Source organism: Aulostomus chinensis, chromosome 17 (assembly GCF_037954235.1).
Source record: "Aulostomus chinensis isolate RoL2024-O1b breed Wild chromosome 17, RoL_Achi_v1.0, whole genome shotgun sequence".
Lineage (NCBI taxonomy): Eukaryota > Metazoa > Chordata > Actinopteri > Syngnathiformes > Aulostomidae > Aulostomus > Aulostomus chinensis.
Genome location: NC_141336.1, coordinates 24853188 through 24880777, shown reverse-complemented (window position 1 = coordinate 24880777; position 27590 = coordinate 24853188). Strand labels below are relative to the sequence as shown.

At 46.3% G+C, this 27590-nt stretch overlaps 2 protein-coding genes across 8 annotated transcripts in view; one reads left to right on the top strand and one right to left on the bottom strand.

Annotated features, from left to right (window-relative positions):
• The window catches only part of ralgapa1 (Ral GTPase activating protein catalytic subunit alpha 1), a 70015-nt gene extending 45901 nt beyond the window's left edge, over nucleotides 1–24114 (top strand). For 3 of the 7 annotated variants that reach the window (XM_086181591.1, XM_086181596.1, XM_086181595.1), the window contains exons 44-47: nucleotides 510–637; nucleotides 15935–16059; nucleotides 19941–20052; nucleotides 21009–24114. In XM_086181591.1, coding sequence (XP_086037717.1) covers nucleotides 510–637; nucleotides 15935–16059; nucleotides 19941–20052; nucleotides 21009–21096 — 453 coding nt within the window. In that variant the 3' untranslated portion in view covers nucleotides 21097–24114. Of the gene's footprint in view, nucleotides 1–509; nucleotides 638–15934; nucleotides 16060–18189; nucleotides 18222–19940; nucleotides 20053–21008 lie in introns of those variants that run through there. The other 4 variants (XM_086181592.1, XM_086181597.1, XM_086181593.1 and 1 more) reach the window with 3 other exon arrangements.
• On the bottom strand, nucleotides 24014–27325 carry insm2 (insulinoma-associated 2). Its single transcript, XM_086181599.1, has one exon. The coding sequence runs from the start codon at nucleotides 27291–27293 to the stop codon at nucleotides 25389–25391; it is 1905 nt and encodes a 634-aa protein (XP_086037725.1). The 5' UTR covers nucleotides 27294–27325; the 3' UTR covers nucleotides 24014–25388.
• Nucleotides 27326–27590: the final 265 nt, after the last annotated feature.

Here is a 27590-nt window from a genome sequence, read left to right as displayed (position 1 = left end):
AACAAGACCTAACACAATCAAACCCTGCTTTTTTCTGTATGACATAGATACCATAACACTAATAACATAACCTTATTCTGTTTCTTTCATTCTACAAGCAAAAATATTGAATTATCACGAATCCAAAAGCAAGTTAGATAAGATATTCTCTGTGTTGTTGTCCTGAAAGCACTGCATTCAGTCACAGAGTGCATGGATGGGAGACCTGGTCTCCAGATTAATTCAATAAAAGGCCTGTTCTCTTTGCTTGTGGATTCCACAAGCAAAAGTATTGAATTAAATCAGAAAACCATTGCCTGAATCAAATATTTTATCATAAAAATCCAAATAAGAACTATCTTGTCAGTCATTGTTTTTCACTAAAAGGAAGCCTGGCTCCCAAAGATGACTCTGTTTCATAAAAACATCTCGAATATCCTTCGTTTGATACGTTTCCATAGACAGTGGATCAGTTATTACCAGTTGATTTGAGTGACACGCTCTGTGTGTGTTCGTGTGTGTGTCTGTAGGTGCCCTTCTTTGGTCCCTTGTTTGATGGAGCCATAGTGGACATGAAGATTTTGCCCACGATGGTCAGAGCCACCGCGATCAATGCCAGTCGAGCTCTTAAATCGCTCATTCCTCTCTACCAGAACTTGTATCCTTTTTTTTTATAATGAAAGTTTAGAGAAGTCAGCATCCAAGGTAAGTCAGGAGCTTCATTCTGCACAAATGCAGTAAACCAAAAGATCCTTTTATGGAAGGGTTTGGATCTCAGTGGGAATCTAAATGCCTCATGGAGACTTTGAACTGAAGGTCACTGCCTGACAGACGTTCTGGTAGCTACAGTACAACCACCATCCCAACCGTGTTCCTCCAAAACCTCGACCAGTCGACTACGGATTGAAGCACTTTGGAGTGAATCAATACTTCAGGCTTTACTCATCCTAACTCTGATTTTATGTCTCAATATGCTGCTGTTGGTCTCTGTGCCAGCAGTTAGTTGTGTTTCCATAACTGGCTTGGAACAAATATGATAGGTGACATGATGCAGTCTGTAGGTGGCTGTTGAGGCAACGTTACCCATGGCTGCGGCCGTTGATGGAGTAGAAGAAGAGCTCCAGCAGAGAAAAATGGAGGATTCCTCTGGACAAGTTGTAATTGTTGATAACAAATGCAAAGAACACCTGCAGGGAGTGTAACAACGTCTGTGCAAAATTGTTGTTTTGCCTCTGAACTGCCAGCAGTCACCTCAAACGGCATTTCGATTTTCTACAACAGAAGGACTTACTGAGGAATCCAGTTTTTCGAGATGGACCTCGAGTCTGAACCTGATGTAAAAGCCTCTGTCTCCTCAGGTCAGTCTGCAGTAAATGAAATACGGGTCATGACCCAAAGAAGGAGACGGTGAACAAAAGTGACTGAGATGGTTTTCCTCAGGTGGGAGGCTGGACTCTCTCTTCGGGAGAAGGTGAGGAGTTCAGGCTTCCCTGAGGAACTCGGAGTAAAGCTGCTGCTGCTTTGTTAGAAAGGAAGTAGTTGAGGTGGTTCAGGATCTTGTTAGGATACCACCTGGGTGCCTCCCAAGGGTGGTGTGTTAGGTACATCCAGCTAGGTGGAGGCTACAGGGCAGACCCAGGACCAGGTGGAGGGACTTTGTCAGCCTGGGAACACCTGGGGATCCCCTAGTCGGAGCTGGTTGATGGAGCCGGTGAAGTAGAAGTCTGGGGTTCCCTGCTAGACCTGCCGCCTCCACAACCTGGCTTCAGATGAGTGGTAGCAGATGGATGAATGGATGGAAGGATGGATGATGGATGGATGGACAGATGAACTGGTCAGTAAGATCCAGCAATAACACTTGTTCAAACGTGTCTGCCGTTTTGTAGGCTGATAAAATCCTCAGCCCCTTATCACCCAGCTCAAGTGTTAAAAATAGCAAATCAATGTCCAGTGGTGTTTGGCTTTCAGAGTATAAGTGCTTGTGTGATGAGGGTGTATTTAGTTGGCTCTCAAGTGCTTAAAAGAGTTAGGTGTGTGTGTGTCTGTGCGCGTGTGGGAGAGACAAGGAGACAGACAGGTGTGTGTATACAGTCTGTGCTTGATCCAATGCGATGTTAGTTTCACTGGAACGAGCTCAGTAGTCAATACTTATCGATGACTGTCCTCGCTAATGTTGTGTCAAAATGAGGGACTTTGCTCTCTCTCTCTCTCTCTGTCTCGCTCTCTCTCTGTCTCTCACACACACAAACACACACACACACACACACACTCTTCATTATAACTACAACAGATGGATAGTTGCAGCAAGTACGGTACAACCCCAGTCAGACCTGCGGATTTGTACGTTTCTTTCATGTCTGCTTGTCTCCTTCTCCGTGTCTGGGTTTCACTAGTTGTTGTTTTTTGAAGATATCTTAATTGCGCAGTCACAAATGTGAACATGGGTTGAAAGTGGAGTCCAACCTGGGCTTAAGAGGCGATGCAGGTCCTCGTGATTCTAACAGTGGCTCATTGAGTATCTATTAAGGTGACAAAATATGAGAACTTGAACGCTGGCACCTTGGCTGACAGTGAGAGTCTTTGCTGAGGCAGTGATGCACACACCCACCACACTCCATTCCTGCATTAATCAGAATATGACTATTTTAATTGCTTGCTTTTTAATTGTGTAACATCTGCCGTAACCCAATTGAGATCATATTCCAGAATATTGGGTCGTGTAAATAGATGAATCAGTACATGCTCCTCAGCGGCTTTCATCTCTTCTCTAGTTCTGTCTCCTTTTTTCCAGTGTGATAATGTGGAGGTGGCCAGGGAGGTGGGAGGAGTGTATAGAAGAGTAGAAGGGGGACGCTGAAGTAGCCACTTTGCTCTGCCACGTCCGCCCTGCGAGACAGAGATTGTTAGGCTCAGTGAGGGGCAGCTGACAACCCCTGACTCCATTGTATGTGCACACACACGGACCTTCTTTTAAGTATTCATGTCTTTGTATCAGTGTGTGTGTGTAGTTTTTGTGTCGCTCTTGGATGATAGTGCATTTGTACAAATGTATTTGTGCGTCCATGCGCCTGCTGTGTGTGTGTGTGTGTGTGTGTGTGTGTGTGTGTGTGTGCGTGCACGAGCACTAATGACACATGTGTTGTGCATGCTAGCTTTGAGGTGTTTGTGTGGCTGCTCGTGTCCTGGTGTGTATTGATTGGTGGTAGCAGCAGGTCGATGCCTCTGACAGCCTGAATTACAGTAATCAGTCATTATTGACTCCCCATCTCTGTGCTACACACACCTCACTCCTCTCCACTCTCCCCACCTCTCCCTCCCTCTATGTCTGTCACTTTTTCCTCCTTTTCTCCCTTTTCTGTCTCTTGCTCTGCAGCTCTGCTCGAACACAGTTGTGTGTCTCGTTCTCTCATTTTCCACTCCTTCAGACTCGTCGCTTTCCCTTGCTCCATGGTACAAATGTCCACTTAGACTTGACAGTGAACGCACGATGCCTCAGTGGTCAAAGGTCAAGGGCGTTTTTACCTTTCAAAACGTATTCTTGGCCTAGAACTCACACTTGAATAACAGAAATGACAAATAAGTACTTATGTAATAACAGGAATAACTCATAACTACTTGTGCAACAAGGTCATAAAGACTACTACTGCTACTACGGAGTACTGATAATGTAGGAATGAGTAGAGGGTGTTTTGTTATAACAGTAATACCACTGAGTACTTGTTTTATATTGTTGGAGTGAGTTCAGGTTATTTGTGTAATAATGTAGTAATGACTACTGAGTGCTTGTCTCATAACACAGTTGTGACTGACTCCTAAGCAGTTACATACTCATCACGGCGAGAGTACTTGCGTGGTATTGACTGCTGGCTACTTGTACAATCAGGCTCTGGTCATATCACTGATCTTTTTGTTGTTTCATTGTTTGCTTATACTTTTTAAGGCTTCCTGGATGTCGTGACATTCGCCACATAAATTCGAGCTTTTGTGGTAGTACTACACACGACTGAGTACATGTATGTGGAAGGGGCTGCTGCAGTTCCAGTTAATCTCTCCTTCCGTTGCCTTGTGCGTCTCTGACATCACTCTCTCTCGCTCGACTTCTCAGGACTGTACAATCTGTTTCTCCTTCCATCTCTGCTGCGTCGCCTGTTTCTCATCTTCATCAGATGTCATTACTTGTCTTTTTTTTTCATTTGGAGTTTTTCTGGTCCCACTTCTCTGATTTATTCTTTGTCCTTAACTCTCTACAGCAGAGAGGAGAAGCTCGGATGTCATGATGTAACCACTCCCCAATAACTACATTTAATTTAATATGTAGGGCAAAACTTGTTAAATAAGGTTCTTGTCCTCTCTATCATGTCCTCTTAAGGCTGCGCTCAGGCTGATTTTTAAGCCCACCTGGTTAAAACTGCTGCTCCGTCCAGCAGCGCATCTCGTGGCAATCCAGGGACTCTCTGGCGACACCTCTCCAGATTGTCTCACATGCGTTCTTAAAGGAACGGAGCAACTTTTTGATATTGTGCACCAGAGAGGAGAGAAAGGTGTCCGTCTGTTCGTCTGCCTCTAAAAATGATATACAACAAAAGCAAATTTCCTAAAAATTAGGCTCATTCCTTCAACTCTTTTTTTAATTCTTATTTTGAGACAGAATCACTGCTAATGAGGTAGCTCTTCTCAACCAGTCGCCTTCAGCGTGAAAGCTAAGAAACATTTTAATCCAGACGTGGACAGTTAGACATTTTCTACATGACGACACCGACTACATTCAAAGTTGTACGTTTCACTGCATCGTGATGGACCTTGCTGGGATTCATATTTGGATGAATAGAACTTCATTTAAAGCAACAGGAACGAATCGGCGCTGAATGAGAGGAGATGTCGCCGTAGATCAGCACACATGGTGGGCATGATGGTTACGTACACCTGGAGTGTGCGACGGTGTGTCTGATTGTGAGTGCTGCATTGTATCATCGAGGATTGTTCTCGAGAGGCTTACACAGAAGCAAATGAGAGAGAGAAAAGAGAGAGAGAAAAGGCTGGCAGGACTGAATGTGGTGGTGGTTGACTGGCATTTTTCTCTGTCTGTCTGCTGGCCCTCAGGGCGGTCCATCTGCCTTCCCTCTCCCTCTGATCTTTCATTCACCATGACTAGAGCCATCCAAAGCGCACACACACACACACACACACACACACACACACACACACACATAGTGCCAAGCTGCTGGGGCAGCTGTGTGTAAGCACAGCTCTATCTCACATATCAGCTCATTGCAGCAAGAAAAGCAATCCAAGACTCCTCAACACACACACACACACACACACACACACACACACACACACACACACACACACACTCTGTATTCACATAAATCTTAATGACATTCAATACACAGTAGTTTTTGAAACTTCCTCTCTTGTTGGTGCACATCTTGGGTCACGTGCCGGGGTTCGATCGGCCCAGAAGCCCCAGCGTCTGTGACCTCACAGGTGAGAGCAGGTGAACGGAAGCAGCAGAGGTAGAAATGATATTGAGCCAGTTTTCATAATCGATGAATTTCCCACAAAATAAAAGCGCGTTTGTTTGAAGTGATCGTTGTTGTGTACTCACGGAAGTTAGTTGTCTACTTGAAACGGCTTCATAACCATCGTGGTCCGATGCCACCACTTGGGCGTGGTTAAGCATGCTTGCTTTTTTGTTAATGTATAAAGTTGAGTGAGTTGTTGTAAATTATGCTTAATAATTAGATTAGATTTTGTAAATATAGCTTCTGAGTTTAATGTAAGTGGGACCTGAGAAGACGCAGGAGTGCAGGAGCAAATGGAGATCTTTGAATACACAAATAAATGCACCGACACCCTGAGATACGGATATAAAAGTGACACAGAATCAAACACAAGATCTGTTTGAGCTCTGTTGAGGTCCTAACAAAGACAAAGCTTCACACTTTTGATTTTGATTGTCAGCGGCCACTTGCCAAACGTATCTGGGGTTTTTTTTAAGGTGCGGAATTTAGAAATTTAAAACACAATAAATTTACTCATAAATTAACTACTCATGTCTTCATGTGCTTAGTTCAAGAGGAAATTGAGTCACGTGAAGTGCACTTCCTTGGCTTGTGGTCACATGACTACTCTTGTTTATAGCCACCTGGATACAGGACGTGTTATCATTTAAGTAGCTAGAAAGTCTTTATTTTCAGCGATGGAGCTCCGTCTCCCCTCCGTCAATAATAGAACAAATATTAAAGCCAACAATACTTCAGTAGATGGAGCAATAGATCAGATCACATGAATTACATTGGCTAGAAAGACGTGACATCATACGGTTTCGTCCACCACCTCTAACCATTGACACGATTTCTGCCAAATTATTCGTGTACAGTGAAGACAACAACTCCCATGATCCCACGCTACTTCACCAACTCCCTCTTTTATGGGACTTGGATATATGTAGTAAACTTGCATAGGAGCGGAGGTCAGCTACTATTTTGATAGAGTGTGTGTGTGTGTGTGTGTGTGTGTTTATAAGAGCAAGCTGTGGCTGTCCTCCATCTGCTCCTGGATGATTGTGGTTCTGGGGAACAATGTTGGAGAGACACTAAGCCGACGTACACAAACAAACACACACACACACACACACACACACACACACACACACACACACACAGTGCCAGCAAGAGTATGTTTGTGTTTGAGTGCATGAATTTTCAAATGTATGTCATCTGTCCATTTACATGTGTGTATCTAAGGATGTTTATGTTGCGTGTGTACATGTTTCAATTTCAGGATTAGAGCGCGCGTGTGCGTGTGTGTGTGCGTGTGTGTGTGTGTGTGTGTGTGTGTGTGTGTGTGTGTGTGTGTGTGTGTGTGTGCGCAGGACATCCCCTCTAGTAGTTGATTGGCAGGGATAGCTGCAGTGTGGCTGGGGTCAGCATATGGCTCAGTGTGATAGCGATGCTGCGTGCGTGTCTGTGTGTGTGTGTTGTTGTCGTTCCCTTCTCTTTCACACTCTGTTCCCAGTGAAATGATGGCAGCTCTGGGCATGTAGCGCTATTATCCCTCGTATCCACACACACACACACACACACACACACACACACACACACACACACACACGCGCGCGCGCGCGCGCCCCAAGAGCAGCCAAACGCCTCGCAGTCTGCCGGGCCTCTCTCTCTCTCTCTTTGCCAGCTCTCACAATAGAGCCTATTGTCCCAGCCAGGCTACAATCTGCTGTGTGTGACAAGGAGTGTGTTCTCCTCGCTACGGCAGAGAGGTGAGGGCAGAACCCGACAAATTGAAGACACTTTGTTATTGCTGATGCTGAAATCGGATCATGGCATCCTTGACCTCCCCCAAGCTCCGCTGCTCCCATCAGCTGCTTCCTTTGACACCATCAGACTGCTCTGTCTCTTCTCTGACGGAGTCGGGGGAAACAAAATGATTTTAAAACATGTATTCACCTTGACCCTATTTGCCATATGCAGACATGAATATTAATACTTTGTACTGCGATCAGCAGATATGTGGTGACTATTTGTGTCACGCATTTTAAAAACAATATTTTTGTCTGCGGCTTTTTATGAGTTGAAGTAGAGTTGAACATTTAGTGTTTAAATCGGTCAACTTAAATATCATTGATCAAGTGCATTTAGTCCAGTAATTTTAAATTTATGGGGTCGGACAAAGAAATGGTGTGGGCTCAGAAGTCCAGCTGTCGTGTGTCGGACGCTAAAAACCTGCATGTAATTAAACAATGCACAGTTTAATTGTGTGAATTTCCACCAAATATCCTGTTAATTCCCATGTATTGATGTTCACAGGGTTCCTACAGTGATGAAAAACCCAGACAAATCTTGGAATTTGACAACCCCGTTTTCTGGCTTTTTTATTTTTTGAAGAATGAATAAAACCAGGAGTGTTTGAAATCATGGAAATTAGTGGTTCAGTTGAAATCACCTGAGAAAAATCTCCTCTGGTTACGAGTCATTCATTCTGGTTTGATTCTCTTGTCCGTGTATGTTTTATATTTCTAAGCAAACATTTCAGAAAATATATAGTTTGGAAAATGTATTGTCAAAAACATGTACTGTTAATCCCATGTATTCCCATTAATTCCCCGAGGAAGTCTCCAATCCTTTTACAAATGAAGGGTTTTTTTTCTGATTTTTATTTTAATCTTTTATTAATTAATTAGCAGATGGAACCGTAGCTGAGGAAGTCATCACGCCGCTGCATATTCTCAAAGTGAGAAGTTCATCCATATTGATGAATACGGATGAAAATGATCTGTTCCGCCGCGAGTGAGCAATGAAACGATTACAAAGGCAAATTGACAGATAATCAGCACCGCACGCGGAGTGGAGTTTCAAGCTTAAAGATACAATTAGGATTAGGTTAAGGGTCTGTGTATTAGTGAGGGTTAAGGGTAAGAAAGTGTGTGTGTGTGGTGATTGTGGTTAATTGTTTCCCGTCGGGTAGATGGAGGAAATGAAAAGAAAAGGTTGAGGAGGAGGAGGAGGGCAGCATGGCTAATTGCTTCTTCTCCTCAGGGAAATGTGTGTGTGTGTGTGTGTGTGTGTGTACACACCGATCTCAAACATGTCGATGCACAGTAAGGAAATACATTGATGCTCTAGCCGGTGTGGCGTTGAATCACAGACACGTCGAATGTCATGAATAAAATCAAGCAAAAACTGAAAGAAAAGTTTCACCAGAGCGTCGCTCCTCTGTTTGGTGGGTCAAACAAAGCCACCATAAATCCTCTGCGTGAGGATGATAATGTTCAGGTTTTATCCAGTCTGTTTGAGAGATGTGTTGATTTATCCTAATAGTCAGTTTGCGGGCTATAATTTGTGGAGCTGGTTGGAGCTCAGCGATCGCTGCAGATCCTCCCTGATGAGGATTCTTCATTGCGTCAGTATTCTGTCTTTATCAGTACATTTAAATATTATTTGCACTTTTAGTTTTGTTTTTGTTTTTTTATCTTTTGCAATATGCATAGGTCCAACAGATCCGCCCCAAAGTGTTCTGGGTTCCTCCTTGTTACACCCCTCAACCGAGCCTCTTCGTTGCTGTGTGATCCTCCTAACACACAAACACACTCCGCTGACTTAATATCTAAAAGTAGAAAAGTGAGCTACGTTTGGTGTCCCAATGTCACACGGATGCCTAGAAAATGAAGAAGTGTGTTTGTCTGCCTGCGTTATCTAGGCGACTTCTAAACTAGCAGGTGAATTTTCACTGATGAAATCTGGAGCATAAAACTGCAACAATGTCTTCATAGAGCTCTGTTGGAAGTTCAGCTCTTTCTGCTTGATCCTTTTGGATTTCACAAACCAGTGCTCCAAGCACACGGCCACCTTTGGAAGATGAGGTTTTAGTGCTTTGAATATTACCGGTGTTCTACCATGTTCCTTTGGTCTAATTCTCCTCATGTGTGGTGCATGTTATGACTGTGTGTGCCGGGGTGCTGTCACTGCAGGCTGTGCAGACACATGAGTTGCAGCCATCAGTGGCTTGATCACACCTCTCAAGGAGCAGACCCCCCTCTGACGGGTAAACAAGCTAATCTACCCAGCGTGTGTGTGTGTGTGTGGGGGGGGGGGGGGGGGGGGGGAGGCACGCTCTGTGAGCAGGTGTGTGAATCTTAAACATCTTGTCACATAAAATTACTTACATACAGAGTGGGAGGAGAACGATGACCCGGGCAACCACAAAGAGCAGCACAGTAGTTCTTCCTCAGTTTGACTTTAAGGGGAGAGAGAGTGAGAAGAGCTGGGCAATCAATCACAAATGATAGTTTAATGACTGTTAAGAGTCTGATAGGAACGATAGTCATTAATGTGTGTGTGCGTGCGTGTGCTGGTTGAATATTGTTGCTGGAGCCTGCAGGAAGAATCAAACCTGTCTCCTTAATCGGAGAATTATTGTTATGGCCCGTTCACCGACACCCACACTGTGTGTGTTTGTACGCTTCAGTGTGTGAGATGCAGTTAAATAAAGCTTGTAATGTGCTGACTGCTTTAGGGCTCCCTGGTGGTGAAGACGACAACGACGATGATAATGATGATTGTGTGTGTGTGTGCGTGCGTGCGCACGCGCGCGCACATGCACGTGCATGTGAAAGGGTGAAATAGTGGGGTGAGAAGGGGCCAATTAATGTATCATGTCTGGTTTTCTCCTCGGTGCCTGTTTCTGCATTAGGTTAAAGAGCAGATGAATAGAAGTAAATATGATAGTGGAAGTGTGTGTGTGTGTGTGTGTTTTTGTGTGTGCGTGCGTGTGTGTCCTAACAATAAGAAGTGCATTTGAACAACCTATCTATGTCCTCATCTTTGGCGTATGTAGACACACACACTCGTAATGAAATCACAAAGCCTCCATATCATTGCTATCACAGAAAGATATAAACCCATTAGCTTGTCCCTTTGGGCCTGGACACACACACACACACACACACACACACACACACACACAGGTTTATCATTACACGCTGTAAAGCTTTTCCAATTGTATTATCCCTCTGATGTCCTTCTCTCTGTTGTCTGTTCCAATGCCCGGGGTGGAGAGGACTGATAGTGTGTGTGTGTGTGTGTGTGTGTGTGTGTGTGTGTGTGTGTGTGTGTGTACTTGGTTTTTGTTATCTTTTGGAGACCTCTTCTGATATAAACACTGACCTTATCAGGACCCCTGGTCCTCACGCGACCAAAGAGCGGTCCTGATGCAGCAGAACTTCATTTATGAACACCTGGTCAAAGGTAGAGTGAAGGTGGAACCTGCAGTCAGCTTGAGGTTGAGGTGAGGCATCAATTGGTTAGGATTAAGATTAGGGCTGGGGTTAGGATATTCACAGGAATGGAAGTCTCTAGAATGTCCTAATAAGGATAGCCACACAAACCTCTGTGTGTGTGATTTTTCAGAGGAGAGCTCAAACCTTTAAGTCACAGACTAAAGTTGAGTTGCTGCACTTTAACAATCATTTCCTGACCCGTTCAACTAAATCAATGACGAAACCCTCAGAAAGGTAGAATTGTCGCTTTCAGATTGAGGACAGTTGTCCTCCAGTGATACAACCAGTTGTGTTATGCTGTGAATTGACTGACCCACCACAGGAAATGATGCCCCAAAACATCAGGGAATAATTACAGCCACTAACAGTGGATGAACACGGTCCAGAGATCGCTCAGCCGCGCTCTCGTCGCCTTGGTATTTCATGCCTCCACGCCAGCGACAGCAGCAGGCAGAGGCCGTGTGTTTTCAGGTTCTCTGGTTCTCACAAATCCGGTGCAAAGGTTCACTTGGACTTGAAGATAAACAGATTTTCTTTTGGCGGTCAAAGGTCATTGCTAAAGCACAAAAATAGTGACTCTTTTTGGCCAGTTTTGCTGTTGTTGGCTATCAGCTACCGTTAGCTTCAAGCTAAATATACGTGGCTGGTTCTTTCTGCATTCTGGACTTCTTGACTCCATTTTGGAAAAAAGAAATGTAATTGCTGATTAGACAACATTCTTGAAAAAAAAAAGGTCTGAAAGGGACTCGGAGCCTAAGAAATCTGTTAACGCGGACGACAAAATCACTAAAGAGCATTTAAATCAATGTGTAACTCAGGATTTATTTTACATAATTAATCATTTGGTCTTTCAAATGTCAGGAATGTTTGAAAAATGCTCATTGCGTGTTTTTTTTTTCCCAGAGTTCACAGCGCCATTTTCAGACTTCGTTTTTAGGAAAAAAACAAAAAGAGCAGTTCTAGTTCAGTGTTGGGAGGCAGCAAATGCTTGACAGTGGAAAAAGACTGGAATGATTCGTCACAATTGTTGGCAGTTTTTTTTTTTTTTATTCACGCTTCAATTTATTGTTGCAACCTTGTCTCTGCATATCAGCTTGTACCTTTAAACTGTTTGCTTACGACTCTCTGAGTCATAATATATTAGACAAAATACTTTATCGGTTCAGTTTAATTCTCCTCGGGCCTGTATATTCCCACCTAGAGCTGCTGGTACAGAACCCATGCACTCCATATTCTATGTCCCGACACTCCGTATAAACCCACCTGCCAGTGGTGGGTCCAGCTCCTAATGAGCTAACAAGCCCCTCTCCCCTCCCCTTTGCCAACCCCTCCATTCTGCCTCTGTCTCAAGTGATCGCAGGAGTCGAACACCGCCACAATGAACGGCACTGCAGTGGAGACGAGGAGAGAAAGAGGATGAGATGGAGGGAGGGAGAGCAGGAGAAGGCACGAACACTTCACCCTTTCCAGAAAATGAGTTTCTGACGCAACACAAAAGAGGCTTTTTATCCCCAGCATTGTTCTCCATCTCTCTCCTCTCTGCCTTTCTCAGCTCCACTTTCTCCTCCTTCTCCCTCATGAGCCCATTCCCTTATAATTTTCCTTCTTTCTTTCACTCACAGAAAAAGATATTTTTCTGCTAATGATTAAAGGGAGCCATCTCAAATTCAATTACAGTAAATTTCATAGTTGCGGCGGCCATTTGTGTGGAGGGAAGGAGGCAGGCAGAGATGTATGAAAGCAATGAAAGTCTTTTTTCTTACACCCTGTTTTCTACTTTTCTGATGATGGTGATCATAAAAGTAACTTTGCAGAAGTAAACACAGATGTTGGAGATTCTTATTTTCCAGGATTAAAGAGTCAGGGTGTTTTGAGGGTAAAAAGACAAGGACCGGTTGATGGAAGCCAGTATTCTAAAGAATATGTAAGTATCCAAAGTATTTTGAGCGGGATGGATACCACACAGGTGTAGTTGATGCTGCCTGATTTGACCTGAGTGCACTGTCAGGCTGCTGTTTTAGGGGCACCATGGAATACTCATGTACAAATACTCACAAAGATGGGGGGGGGGTTTTGTCTCCTGCATCACTTCTTTTTGACTCCAGATTGTAAAATTGCCAGCCACGTGTATTTAGCTTGAGGCTAATGGAGACCGATGGCTAACTATGAGAAAGACTGTACAAAAATGTCACTTAACAAACGATAGAAAGAAGACATGGATTATATCAGACGATGACCTGGAGAGTTGTTAGTGGCCTGCTTCGTTAGCTTTAAGCTAAATGCGCGTGGCTGGCTCGCCCTGCCTTCTCCAGTCAAAATGTATTCGTACCTGAAATAGGAAATTCACCTTTGACGGTGAAGTGTTTGCTCGCATTGTTCAGCCTCAGAAAAACTGTACACTCTGTCTTGTTAGCTTCCTCTCTTCATGGTGCTGACAAACAGATACACTTTCACCAGACATTTGTGGGTTTTGTTTGTGAAAGCTGAAGTCACTGATGGTGCCTCTCACATTCACCCCCCCCCCCTCCCACCCGTGATTTTACCCTCAGCATCATCCAAGTTCATCCATGTAGCATATTTAGATGTGGACGCACATCAGTACGTTCCTATATTGATACTTTGTTACACCTCCTTTGTTTCCTGCTGTCACCTTTGACCTTTTGGTTTTATGTCCTGTGTTTTGCTGTGATTAAACTCTACTCAGCTGTGGGCAGCAGGACTCCTCATCTTTCCAAGGTCAATATTGGTGCTCATACAAAACCTTTGCACGAGTGTGTGTCCGCCTGGCTCCCAATGTTGTCTCCACCCGGCAGGGAGCTGGTGTTTGTGACAGTGACATGAGGCCACGGGCAGAAACCCCTGCTGGGAGAAAGAATGAAGGCCAGTGATATAAAGGAAGCAGACACAGAAACATTGACAAAGATAAAGTGATGTCATTTATCTCTGCAGTGGTGCCAGCGTTATTAGCTGTTCATCCGCCTGTCTTTCTCCCAGGTGTTCTTCAAACCTTTTCACCTCCTCAACAATTACACAACAGTGTCCCTCTGAGACGGCCACACATTTCTGAGGACCTGCAGATCCTGTGTGATTTTTCAAGCTGCCGATTAATAATGTGAAAATAATTATGTGGTGTTTGCAGTAATAGGCAACAATTTACATCCCGACTTCACACACACACACACACACACACTCACACACACTCTCTCTCTCCTCAGAAGGGTGTGTGTGGGATGCAGGAAAAGGCGAACGGCGAGATCACATTGGGAAGCGGCGTGAGAGCCTGCTGCTCCTCTCTCAGCTCTCTGCAGGAGACGACACACATCCTTCAACACATCGCACTGTCTTCTTACCTAAATATTCTCCTCTCTGTCTCACCCACAACTCTCCCCTCTCACCTCTCGCATGACTCACCGCAGGATTCTCACCCCTCTTCCTCTTCGCCCTCTCTGTCCCCCCCCCCTTTTTAACAAGTCACCCCTTGTCTTCCTCCCTCAGCAACTCGCTTTTCTTTACACCTCCGTTCCCTCCGAGTAGCCTAGTATGAATTCAACAAGATTTAATCTGTTTCTCTGTCATTTTTAGATCAGCAGACTTTTACAGTGACATCAGTCACGCCAGAGGTCACTCAACTCTCATGGCTGCCCCCTGAAAGTTGACATTTTATGGTAGTAAACCACAGAGTTTCCACTTGCTACTGTTTCCTGGCTTCAGTTTGGCTTTTGTCATGTAGAACTGAAGCGACTTCCCCTCTAACTGCGACTGCTAGCATTAGCGTAGCTTCCCGTGTTTGTCTAGTTAAGTGTGGTTCTGGCCATCAGAATAGTTTAGCACTGTGAAACAAATCTGTAAAATGTCATTTATTGATACTCCTTTTTTAAAATTTATTTATATTATTGGTGTGGGTGAGGCTCGTCGTCCAGCTGTACTTTAGCCAGATTTTGTAGTTCCTCCTCCTCTGTCCCAGAGCAATCTGGCCCACCACTTTAAAGGGGCCCTATTATTGTTATTATCATGTTGCTAACTGGATCAGTTACCATTAGACCTGAATCTTTCTCCTTCTGAGGCCCGTAGACCAGCTCTCTAACTCAATAGAAAACCCATGGGCACTGTAACAAATGTCTGACCCATTCACAACACACACACACACACACACACACACACATAGAACCCCAGATTTCATTCTGAAGATTCATTGGCCTAATCCCATCACACACTCAAACAGGAACACACACACACACTAACATATACACCTGTTCATGGCCAACCTTATCAAATATATTAACACACATGCACACGTACAGTACACAACGCTCCTCGGTTATCAGAGCAAATGGTAATATTGTAGGGAGGGAGTCGTGTGTGTGTGTGTGTGTGTGTGTGTGTGTGTGTGTGTTCATGAGACTATAAAGGCTGCACATGGCTGTCATTATGACAGGATGAATGACTAGGACTAAAGGAAAGAGGCTAAATGTCATTCTATCAATGAGGTTATCTCTAATAGATGGACAGTTGAAGTCCTGGTTTCCATTTACTGGGCTCTCTGCTGAATCGCCGGGGCTCTTTGAATTCACCGCTGTAGGCTGGAATAGCCTTGATAAAAGGCTTCGCCTTGCTTCTCTCACGGCTGAAGCATTCTTAGTAGATCCACTCACAAAAACACTTACATGGACTTGTACATTTTCAATTTTATCCTGTTTTGTTTTTCTCTCTGTGTCTCTTCAGTTCTGGATTCTTTGAGCTCTATAACCTCCTACTAGCAGGTGGTTTTTCACCTGCTGGTTGAAGGGATGCATGACAGCGCAGCAGCAGCAGATATTATTGGCCATTTTTTTCAACATACTTATCAAAACTGGGCCTTTTTGCTTAAGTCTCTAATTCTTTGCTTATTATCTGTTATTTGCTGTGAGGAAACAATGAGGTAAATATATGATTTATGGGCTTTTCCAAATGTTTAGATAGACATTTACATCTGTGTGTATAAACTTGTTTGTAGAAAAAATTGACATCAGTGAATGTCAGATTTCAGCAAAAAAAAAAAGGTTTTTGTATTCGATGAAATTATCTTTTATTTGTTGCGTCACCGTCTTGCCCCCCCATTCTGTCCTTTTTGTTTTGCTGTTCCAAATATCCCTCTGTCGGTTTCACCTTGACCTTTAACCTCAGCTATGAGGAACGCGCCAGATACTTGGAAACCATCGTGCAGCACCACCAGGAACCGACCACGTTTGAGGACTATGCGGCTCGAGTCTACAGTCCTGCCCCCTGCACACACCTGCCCTCGGACACAGGTACGCTGACACACCCCTCAACCAAAAATCGGTGGTAGACTGTTGCGGCTTTTATGACAAGCTAGTGTTTGTAGTCCTGTGTATTATCAAAAAAACACCCATACGAATAATGGCAAAGCAAACAATAAGGATTCACACTTGTGTATTTGCAGTGCGTTCTTCTAACAAAAGAGAAGAGAACCACAGTACTGTAGTCTTTTTACACACAGTAGCAGAAAGCGTTTCTTCTCCATCCACACTGCGCTCAGTTGCCCTCCGACTCCTGAGCCTCTGAGGAATTAGCTGACGTGATCAGCTGCAGAGATGCCGGTTGTGTTCTAATTTATGACCCTCATGCATCCTGCTAACTTTAACAGACAGATACAGATGATTTTTGCCTCTAATGTGCTGGTGAAGTGTAATATAAAACGGCGCGCTGTCCTTTGACTCACACACAATCTAATTATTCAACGCGGCAGTTATTTACAGAGATGTGATTTCGCGGCTATGCCGCCCGTCTCTTCATACTGTGGACATAAACCACATGAAGGACGACAGCTACGCGAGGTAGACGTGAGCGAGTGTCACAAGCAGAGGTGTTGTTCCTGTCGTCCCGCTGCTCGTCTCACCAGCTGCTGTGTCAGAAGAAATGAATAACAATCAAGTGGATTTGAGGCTGAACAGCATCTGATGACTCCCGTGTTTAGCTCCGCTTGAACGGTGTAGATGGTTCGAGAGCATGTTGTCCAGCCTCAAATGGCCATTTCACAACACAGGATGAAACGGTAGTCAGACATGATGACATTAAAGAAACTAATTTTTGGGAAATTCGCTTATTAACCATCCTCCCCAGAGCCAGGCAGTATAGATGCCTACCTCACTGAGACCAGCTGATGGCTAGTTAGCTTAGCACAATGAATGGTAGTGTGTCGGAAGTGTTGGCACATTTAAAGAGTCATCAAATAGGTGAGGATCGGGGTCATGGTGTGTCCAGCAGTAATCCTCCTCATCAGCAGCAGCAGTCGCTCCTCCAGTCGTCCAACAACCGTTTGGTTTGCTTGATCTTGTCATTTTAAATGTCTTCATAACAAATGTTTGACACAACCCTCATTATGTGCATGCAGGCAAATAACATTTCTCAGCAAAATGTGTTTGATGACTTCTGACTGGGATACGCAAATGCTTCCAACCCACCGCCACTCATTGTGCTAAGCTAAGCTAAGCTAGTGTGGGGCCCAGCTCCCTGCTGCACGCACACAGGAGAGGAAGCTAGCAGGATGAACCATAACTGTATTCTCAAAAGGTTGATGTGAGATCAGCAAGCACTTTCTAATGTTCTTTTTTTAAGGTGATGTAGAATTAATGGTTTATTACAGATTCTGTCTTGTCAACATAGTAATCCTGTGTTGTGAAATAAACTCTGCTCAAATGACTGCAGCTCTCACTCCCTCTCACTCTCTCACACCCTCTTCAGTCCTGGTCGTAGTGATATTTCACCAGAAAAGTGTATTTTACCTCTCAAGTACTCACTAGCAAGTGTCTTGAACAAGCCAGCCATGTTTATTCAGCTCAGACAACGTTCGGAACGGTCATCGGAGTCAGAACTCGGAGTCGGAACCCTCGAGCTCGCCGAGCTGACGCCGCGACAGCGGTACTAGCCTCCTCCTCCCGTCTTGGCTCCAGCCCTCAACAGGCAACAAGACTCGATAAACAAACATCAGACTTCTGTCTGCACTGTCTTGTTTTTCCCGAGCAAATTTGTCACAACAATATTTAATCGCGGGCCAGGAGTAAACACTTAGAACTGGCAAATTCTGACTTGTAAAGAATGCTGGGTCGGCTGCTCTCTGGTGATCGGGTCAGTTAGGATGAGTACTGGTACCAGTTCTGAACAGGGTCGATGTCTCTCTGTACTCTGTATCTCTCTCTCACCCCCACCCCCCCATTAACTCAATGGTTCCCCTCCTTTAACAGCGCAGTGATCAAACGTTCTTCTCTCTTTCTGTTTTTTTTTATTTTGTGTTTATTTTTATTTATTTGTATCTTTTTTTCCAATTATTTTTGTCACATTATTTTGCTTTTATTCTATTTTGTTTTTATTCTACCTTTTTTTCTTTTTTCTTTCTATCCCCCCCCCCCCTCCCCCTTTAGATCGTAATGTGTCACTTGCCTATAGCTAAAAGGTAAGCCCGGTCACATGAACGACACGCCCCGCTGTGATTGGCCTAACCTGTTCTCTCCTCCGATTCCTCCTGCATCGTCGTGGTCTCCCTCTGTGTTTCTTCTTCTGTGTTTTCCACACTCGAAGCAGCTCTGCATGACTAACAGCAGCAGTCTCGTCTTTCTCTTCAGAAGGAGATGTCATCTGTCCTCAGCTCATGTCTGAGGGCAGTTTGGCGCAACGCCGCAGGGTTTTCATCTCGCCGTGTTACATTCTCTTACCTCTATAAACGTGTCCCGGCGTGTTTTTGTAGTTGGTTCCTGTTAGTTTACGTTCGACTCTTGGTGGATTTATTCAGTCTATGAAAGAAACCGTATAGAGAATTGTAGGAATCACTGCTACAACTTGGAGGTGAGCTGATGAATGTCGCGTTCCCTCATCTCAGGGTTTTTGGTTAAATGCCTGAAACAAGCTCTTCAGTGAGCTCAAGCTGGAGATGTACCGTTTTGTCTGACAGCATCAAATTTGTGTGAAAAATCCGCCCTTGGGAATTTTGAAGCGTTGCGTGTGAAAGCCATGCTATTTGGTCTTTAAAGTTCTCACAAAGAGGTGTCCTGAGTTCATGAATGTGTGTTTTTCCCTCCTGCATTACTTCTTGTAACTCCAGACTGCAGAAGGAGCCAGCCACGTATATTTATGTTTAACCACGTTATGTTTGAATCATAAAAGTGGTGTCCATTTGGGAAGAATGTCTCATGAAACAAATGTCCCATCGATTTTTGTTCACCACGGAGTTTATGTTTTAGGCAATAATCCAAAATCCCACTGGCTTTTGGTGGAGGGAACCCATGGAGATGCTAACTTCCTGTTGGACTACAAAAATACCTCACATTGTCAGACACCATTTATGACATCATTGAGTGTGAGATACCTGCACACGTTCACCAGGAAGTGTTTGTCCTTTTTTTTTTTTTATTGAAGGGAAGTTGTGCGTTCCAACACTGTCAGAGTTGACAGCGTCTCGCTGCTGATTGTTGCGTCCGAGCTCCTGGTGATGACTCGTCCTTCTTTCCTCTTCGCCTGCTCACTCACTCAATAACTCTCCTCTTTGTTTTGTTTACCTGCAACGTCACATGACCTGGTGAAACTGCCTCTAACCTCTCGTATGCTCCTGTCTTCCTGTTTGGCTATGATGTAGCACCACAAACACACACACACTCTCTCTCTCACACACACACACACACACATAACTATCTCTATTTACACTGAATGTGTATCATTTAACTGACATCATGGTCTTGTTTCCATCTCAGTAGTGTTGTGTATTTTTAAGGTGGAAGTAGTCCACTTTGGGTGGGGATGGGAATGCCACTATGGGGTGTGTTTGTGTGTGTGTGTGTGTGTGTGTGTGTGTGTGTGTGTGTGTGTGTGTGTGTGTGTGTTTTGTGTTAATCGTCTTTTCTTTCTGTCTGTTTGGCAAATTTTCTTTGTACTTGTTTTTGTTTCTCTCTTCTCTAATTTTTCATTTTTCTTCTTTCCTTTCCATCTTTCCATATTGCCTTTCTTTTCTGTTTTATTTCTCTCCTCCTCTTCTCCTGTCCTCTCCCCTTCTCCTGTCCTCTCCTCTCCTCCTGCCCTCTCCTCTCCACCTCCTCCTCCTGTCTCCTCCTCTCCTCTCCTCTCCTCCTGTCTCCTCTGCCTGTCTCCTTCTCCTGTCCTCTCCTCTCTACCTCCTCCTCAGAGGAGAACAGTGTTCTGTATTTGATGGTTCCTAAACCAGCAGACAGCTTGAACCTCCTGAGGGTGAAGGGGCGGGGTCTGAAGCAGAAGGTCATTCATGCTAGCTGTGAATGGTACGGCTTCTCTCCCCTCTAGACTAGTCGTCTAGTTCCGAGTGTGTACTTTAGTCGACTCTAGTTAGCAGGACAGACACGTCCAGTTGTAGGAACATCTTAGTTCAGTGGCGTTTGGTCAGATGAAGTTGTGTCCACCTTCTGATCTGATCATCACTCTCTTTGGATCCTCTCATCCACGGAGCCCTAAAGAAGGACAAGGCTCTCAAAGGCTGACGGCCAAAAACAGGCGCTAACGGCCACTGACATCTGGCTTTGGTCTAGAATGGGAATGGGTTCAAGACCCAGGTGTTGAAGCTCTGATCAGCATGGATGGGAACCCAAATCCTGGTTCTGTGTGGTCACTTGCATCCAATCTGGGACCCATGTATCAACTAGCTGCTATCCGCTAGCTGCTATCAAGTGGCTGCTATCAGTGAGCTACTATTGTCAAATAGCTATCAGCTAGCTGCCATCATCAACTAGCTGCTATCTGCTATTATCAACTAGCTACCAGCTAGCTGCTATCATCAAGTAGATGCTATCCTCAAGCTGCTATCATCAACTAGCTGCTATCCTCAAGCTGCTATCCTCAAGTAGCTGCTATCAGCTAGCTCCCTTCTCTGTAGCGTCTTTGTTTAAACTCCGTAAAGCTGCTTTAGCTCAGCTGGTTTTATGTTGGCAGAGAAAACGTTGCTGAGTCAAATAGAGTGCATATGATGCTTGTCTCTCTAGCTGTCCTTTTCCTGTGTGTGTGTGTGTGTGTGTGTGTGTGTGTGTGTGTGTGTGTGTGTGTGTGTGTGTGTGTGTGTGTGTGAGAGTGAGGACACAGCACAGGGTGTGGTTTAACTTTCTTGTGGTTCCTTCATCCTTTTCTTATTGACCTCCTTCCTCCTCTCCTGTACTCCCCCATCGACCCATCATCCTCACTCCCTACCTCACCCCCCCACTCTCCTACCCCCCTTCCATCTCAACAGGCTTCTGCCTCGAGATTCTTCGGGGAGAAAGTCCGGCACTTGGGGAGGCCGGGAGCGACTCGGCATCCCCCATGTCTCCTCGAACTAGCAAGAGCCGCATGTCCATGAAGCTGCGACGCTCCTCCGGATCAGCCAATAAGACTTGAGACTCTTCATATCACAAGACCTTGTAATTGTACAGCAAATTAAAGGGGACGCACATCAGAACGAACACTTGTTATGGGGGGGTGTTAAACTAAACGATTTGTTCTCAGGTTCGAATCGGTTTGGCTCCACCCACCTCCTCCAGGATGATGACACACTGGCCTTTTAAGTATAAAACGCTTCGTCGCACAGTCGCACTCTAAAAACACGCGGCGACCTGACCCGCGCCGCTGCGTTTGTCATCGTCTTCGCTCACAAGATTAGAAGCAGCAGCTGAAGAAGTGCACTCCAGGCCGAACAACGTCGGCCGTGTCGGCTCCACCCCACCACGCTTTCCATCACCCAGAACAAAGAGGGTCTGTGTGTGGCGTTGTGTGTCACGAACTGGTGAATCTGTATATTTGTACTATAGTCAGTGTGTGTATGTACAGGCAGACAGCAGACGCAAGGGTGATGGTGGCAGGGAGCCAAAAAGCAGCAAAATTAAAGTCCATTTTTGTTGTCAGCGCAGCATTCGGCCTACGGAGGTAATCAGAGCGCTCTCGCTGTTCGGTCTTCATGAAATGTAAATAGAACTGCACTCATTTGCTGACGATAAAAACCGTCCTGAGGCAGCGACGCTCTCACGCCTAAACAATTCAGAGGCGATTCCTGAACGGAGGAGTGGCAAGGGGTGCTTTCTGATTCGACGTGCTGTAAATGCGGACGAGCACTGATCTTTACTTTATTTTCTAATTATATAATGACAATTTTTTTTGTTTTTTTTACTTCACCCAATCAAATTGCTGTACTTGTGTCACTGTCATCTGATGCAATAGAACCACAGCTTTTGTCTCCTCTTGAATATATATATATGAGTATAAATATATATAGTAGCTATATAAAACTGTGTACAGTGACAAGCTTGTTGTGTATATAAATGTGAGAATAGCTGCCAAAGCCGTGACACTACGAGATTTTATGCTTCAACTGTTCCTCTTTTATAACCAGTTTGCACTCCACTAAAAATTACTGTCTTAGCTCAAATACAATCGTCTGTGTCAACGTCCTCGTCAATGTGGGAGGAACTTTTAGGGAAACACACGTCACGTTCAGAGGCTGAGCAGCAGATCGAGGCCCCTCTCTCCTCTGGTGTGTCACAGAGCTCTAGACCCAGAACCCTAGCAGCAAGGCAGTGGAGACGGGCTCAACTGCACCATGACTCAGAAGTCATCAGATACACTTTTCTTCACAAACGGTCTTCACCTGCAGAACATTTACTGTGAAAAGCTGTTGGAGAAAAGTGTATCTGGTGACTTTTGAGACATCTCTTCTAGCCTCGGCTAAGCTAACTAGCAACCAGCCTTCTGGTGGGGGTCTGGGGCTCTGTGGTGCACCAAAGAGGGGAGAAGGGCCTCCCTCTGCTGCCGTGGCTCTAAACAAGATGGAGAGTGAGTGTATTTCCCCAAAAAGATGTCATGTTCCTTTAAAGTGAAGTTGAATTACTGTAGGCGGGGAGACGGACGTGCGAGTGAAGCATCACTACAGCTGCCCCTCAAAGACGCTACTAGTTAACGCTAAAAGATGCTTCAGGAAGTTGGAGTGCATCAGACATTAAGGATTTTTCTCTCCAGACTCCTCAGATGTGAATGGAGGGAACCAGCATGCTCTCTCAATCCAGATGATGACATAGCGAACACTACAGTTGTGTAACGTAGCTCCAGCACTCCGCCCGGCTCAACGTGAGCTAAAGTGACGTGCCTTCAAAGGTGTTTGACCGATGTTCCATTTGTTACACCTCAAAAACTCCATTCAATGCTGGATTTGTCTAAGAATTCTAGTCCTTGCTGTGGTTTGTCTGACTGAGGAAGCACACGAGTGGTCAGTGTTGGGTCTTCTGTGACGCCTTTATTTAATTGTTTGAGTCTCCGTAGAGAGAAAAGGGACGTTGTTACATGTGTAAGGAGTCATGGTGTTACATGGGGTCTGATAAGATTTGAGTTTCACCCAAACAGTGTATTTTGTCTTCCAAGTACTCACTAATAGGAGTCTAGAGCTCACAATTATGTTGTTTTTTTTCCCCTCCTTCATTTTTAGTCGTGGCTCCAGAATGCAGGAAGAGCCGGCCATGCTTATTTAGCTAAAGGAGACAAACGGCTAACTCCAGCTTAGCTGTCCAAAAATGTACAAACTCAAGCTCATCGTCTGCTTCAATCCGTGTTTTCTTCAAGGAGCCGTACGCCCAATAATCCACAAACACTTTGATTTGAGATTTCGAACAAAACTAACCCTAAAGTTTCGAACAAGAAGATGTGGATGATTCCTCCACAATTAAGCTGCTGTTAGCCAATAGACTCCATTAGCCTCTAGCTAAATATACATGGCTGGCTCTTTCTGCCTTCCGGAGTCACAAAGAAGTCTAGCTGGAGTACTTGAGAAGCAGAATACACTATTTGGGTGAAGTATCAGTTAAGATTACTGCATTTGTTGTACTGTCACAACCTTAACTGCATCCCGGAACCTCGACCTAAAACCCTCCTCGGATGAGGGACGTCACATGGTGACCGGAGTTGTCATGCTGCTTTCAAATCACACCTGAAAGATGGGAAAACTCACCTGTCCAGAACCAGAACTCTCTCAAAACTGAAGCAACTCAAAGCCTTTCAGCTTTATGACACATTGAGGTCTGATGGCGTTGACCTTTATTCTTTGGCCCGGTCCGTTCCGGGGTCGGGATCTTTACTGCTGCCGGTAAACGGGTCGAGGTTCAGACAGGCTGATGTATGTTAACTACTGACCCCACACACACACACACACACACTCTGCATGATGCCAGTTCTGTTCTCATTGCATGTGTTGACCAGCTGTATCACAACACACACACACACACACACACACAGACATGACTGTCAAACCTGTCAGACACACACACACACACATAGCATGAATGATGGAAATTGTTGACAATAAATAATTCATACCACTGTCTCTCTCTCTCTCTCTCTCTCTCTCGTTACTTTAAAAGCTGTTCCACTCAGTCATCGGTGTGTTAACATTTATTGACAATAATTTAAATTTCCACATTTAACATATCAAAATATTCTCGTATTCTCGGCTTCATGAAACCACAAATCGGAGCTTCGTGAAGGCAAAAATTCAACAGGAAATCACGACCAGTGAGACGACACCAGCACTGCTACGATGAAACGTTCCGCCTCCGTACGAAAATATTTCATATACCTGAAAAACCAGTTGGCACGTGAGCTATAAAAGGCATATTATGGTCTGTCTGAATGTTCCTGCTGTGCAGGAAAGGGGTCTTTTAGGTCGTTCCGTCTCCGTCCGTCAGAGGACGGAAGGTCTCGGTCATAAACGTGTAATCTGATTACTTTGCTGCACTCGTCAACTGAACACGAGATGAAGGCTGCCTGTCAGTGACGTATCAGTTTACTTGGACTGATGTCGCCGTGCGGTCCTGACAGTCGCTGGACTTCACGTCATCGTCTCATTTTAGAGCGGATTATGTGACGCTTTTTACTTAAGAAGAAGAAGAAGGTGGTGACGTCTGCAGCGCCACAATATTCAATTTAGTAAATCACAATTTGGGAAACAACAAACCTTTGAACAAATAAAATCAAGTTCCTTCCTGAAGTCCAGGACGCAGAGCGACCAGATTCGGAGCTCACCTGCTGCCGCGTGCGACGTGAGCTGTCAATCATCATCCACGAGGCCCCATAACCACAAATTCAATACAGCAAAATTAAAATAGTCACTTTTCAGATTTAGTGACTTTTGATAACCCCGCTGTTTCTGTTTGTCCAGGTTTTTTTTGTCGTCTTTTCTTTCAGAAGCCCAACTGTCCCGTCCGGGTGGAACCAACCACCTTCAGCCAATCACCTCCACGCACGCGGCCACCGTGATCGTATAAACCACTCACCTTGTTTATTTTCTTTTTGAACGATATCATGATGTCAATATTCTGTATATATATAAAGTTAAACTGGATATTCACATTTTTTTAAACAAACCGAAAAATAGATGCAAACATTTGTGTGTGTGTGTGTGTGTGGGGGGGGGGGGGGGGACTTAAAGCCCGGGAAATCAAGTTTGTTGTTACCAAAGCTAACAAACGTCTGACCGATGCTGAAACATCGACACTGCCGGTATTATCGTGCATCCCTTTGTCACATCGTGCAACTTTGTTCTCCAACACAACCTGAAACCGCCGGTCACGTGTCTTATCCGCGCTGGTCCCCGTCACTGCCGCACGGCCATCTGCAGTAGCATCACCTGCCGGTTCTCGGTGGGATGCGACTTGTTGATGTGTCTCGTGAGCCCCGGAGAGCTGAAGAACGTGGACGGGCAGTGTTTGCACGTGAAGAGCTGCTGCTGCTGCTGCTCGCGCTCCCCGGTGCCGCTCTCCTCCCTGTGCACGTGGAACATGTCTGATCTGAGCCCCCCCGCCAGCAACTCTTCCCTCATCGCGTGCCACAGCCGGTGCTTGTCCCTGATTTCGACCGACGGGAAGCGCGCGCCGCACAGGTGACACAGAAAGACCGGCGCGCCGCCGGTGCTCTCGCGCGCCGGTCCGTACGATAAAGTTGGCGGGGAAGCTCGAGCCGTCGCCTCGTGCGCGGCCAAGTGTTTCTTCAAGTAAGCCTGCCGGCGGAACTTCTTCCCGCAGTACCGGCAGTCGAACACTTCCTCCTCCGGCAGAGCCTGGAGGAACGGTACCGGAGGCGGGAGGCTGGGCGGCTGCTGCAGCGGCAGGTCCACGCGCTCGTCCGGGTTCAGTAGATGGAGGCTCGCGGGGGGACTGTCCGCCGCTCTCACGTGCTGCTGCTGCAGGTCCAGGCAGCTCTCCACCGGGTTCCGGTAATGAGGCGAGGAGTCATAGTCGGGAAGCGCGAGGCTGTTTGGGCTGTCCCGTGAGCGCCCGTGAATCAGCGGCGGGGGCTCGTGTCGGATGCGGGAGCTGTCCATCCCCGCGTGGTGCTGGTTGATCCGCAGCAGCTCGTTCTCCTTCCCCTCCGTCTCCGCCGGCTGCCCCCGCGCCTCCTTCAGCGGCGGGCTCCTGGTGCCTCCGCCCTGGTTGGTGACCGGACGCGGCTTGTGCCAGCGCCGATGTGAGGCCAGGTTGGCGGGGCAGCTGAAGACCTTGTCGCACTCGGGGCACCGGTACTCCACGCGGACTATACGGGAGCACTTGTGCTGCGCGAGGGAGAAGGGGTCCGCGTACTCCTCTTTACACAGCTGGCAGATGAACTCCCCCAGCGGCTGCGTCCCAGCAGGAGCCGACGACTTCTCCCGGTGCCTCCTCATCTCGGGACCCTCCTTCTTGATCCGCAGACCCAACACCGGCGAGGTCGTGACCTCGTCCTCGAAGTTCAGCTTCCGGTTGACTTTAGGTTTCTTGGCCGCGGTTCCCGCCGCTGGTTTGTTGTGTCTGATGCCCCCCGGGTCCAGGAGCGACCGTTTCCTCGCGGCGGGGTGCTGCTCCGGGGTCATCAGCGTCAGTGGCGGGAACAAGTGCACGTGAGCGAGACTCGGATCAAACGTCTCACCGGCACCGTAGGACGGCGCGAGGTGGCGGCTGCTGCCACTCGCGAGGAGTCTCTCGATCGAAGCGGAGGTCGGTGTTGAGCTCCCGAGGAGCTCCGGTATCGCCACCGGGGATGACGTCACAGACCTGCAGGGGAGATACGGCTGCTTCTCACCGCCGTGCTGCTGCTCCAGTAGTCTCGTGCCAACCGGTTTGACTGGGCTGCAGGCCTCGGTGAGGTCGCGTGGAGGTGGAGGAGGAGGTGAATAGTAGCGGAAGTCTCCGTCGGGGGTCAGCACGTCCGCCTCGCTCACCTGCTCCTCGGTCTCCGGTAACTGCGCGCGCCGGTCTGCTTCCGCCTCCAGCGCCGACTCCACGTGCGGGCTCCACGCCTCCCCGAAACCGGCGGAGTCCTTGTGTGACACCGGGAGCAGCACATCTGGTCCTTCAAACGGGAAGACGCTCCACGCGCGAGTCTCCGGCTTCACCGCGTCACACTCCTCGCCGTCGCCGGTGGTGGTGGTGGTGGTCGTCGTGTTGTTGTTGTTGTTGTTGTTGTTTCGGGTTCGGTATGACGCCGAACATCTCCGGTTCCTCTTCACCAAGAATCCTCGAGGCATGTTGGTGATGACGGCGATGCTCGGCGCGTGGCACCGGCAGGTGGAAAGAACAACAACCGGTGTCTCGAGCTCATTTTCAAGTAGAGCTTTGAAGTGAGAGAGAGAGAGAGAGAGAGAGAGAGATGGGGGGGCAGAGGAGTGATGGGAGCTCGCGGGAGGATGAGTGTCCGTGGTGCGCGTGATCGCGAGCGCAGTTTCTTCACTTGAGGAATCAAACACGCGCGACCCTCTTGGTGGCTCCGCCCCTCCTGGAACACTGCTACTGCTACAAGTACTGCTACTACGAGTACTGCTACT

What these genes read in the sequence shown, in the direction of transcription:
- insm2 (XM_086181599.1), bottom strand. Translation starts at nt 27,293, where the DNA reads ATGCCTCGAGGATTCTTGGTGAAGAGGAACCGGAGATGTTCGGCGTCA.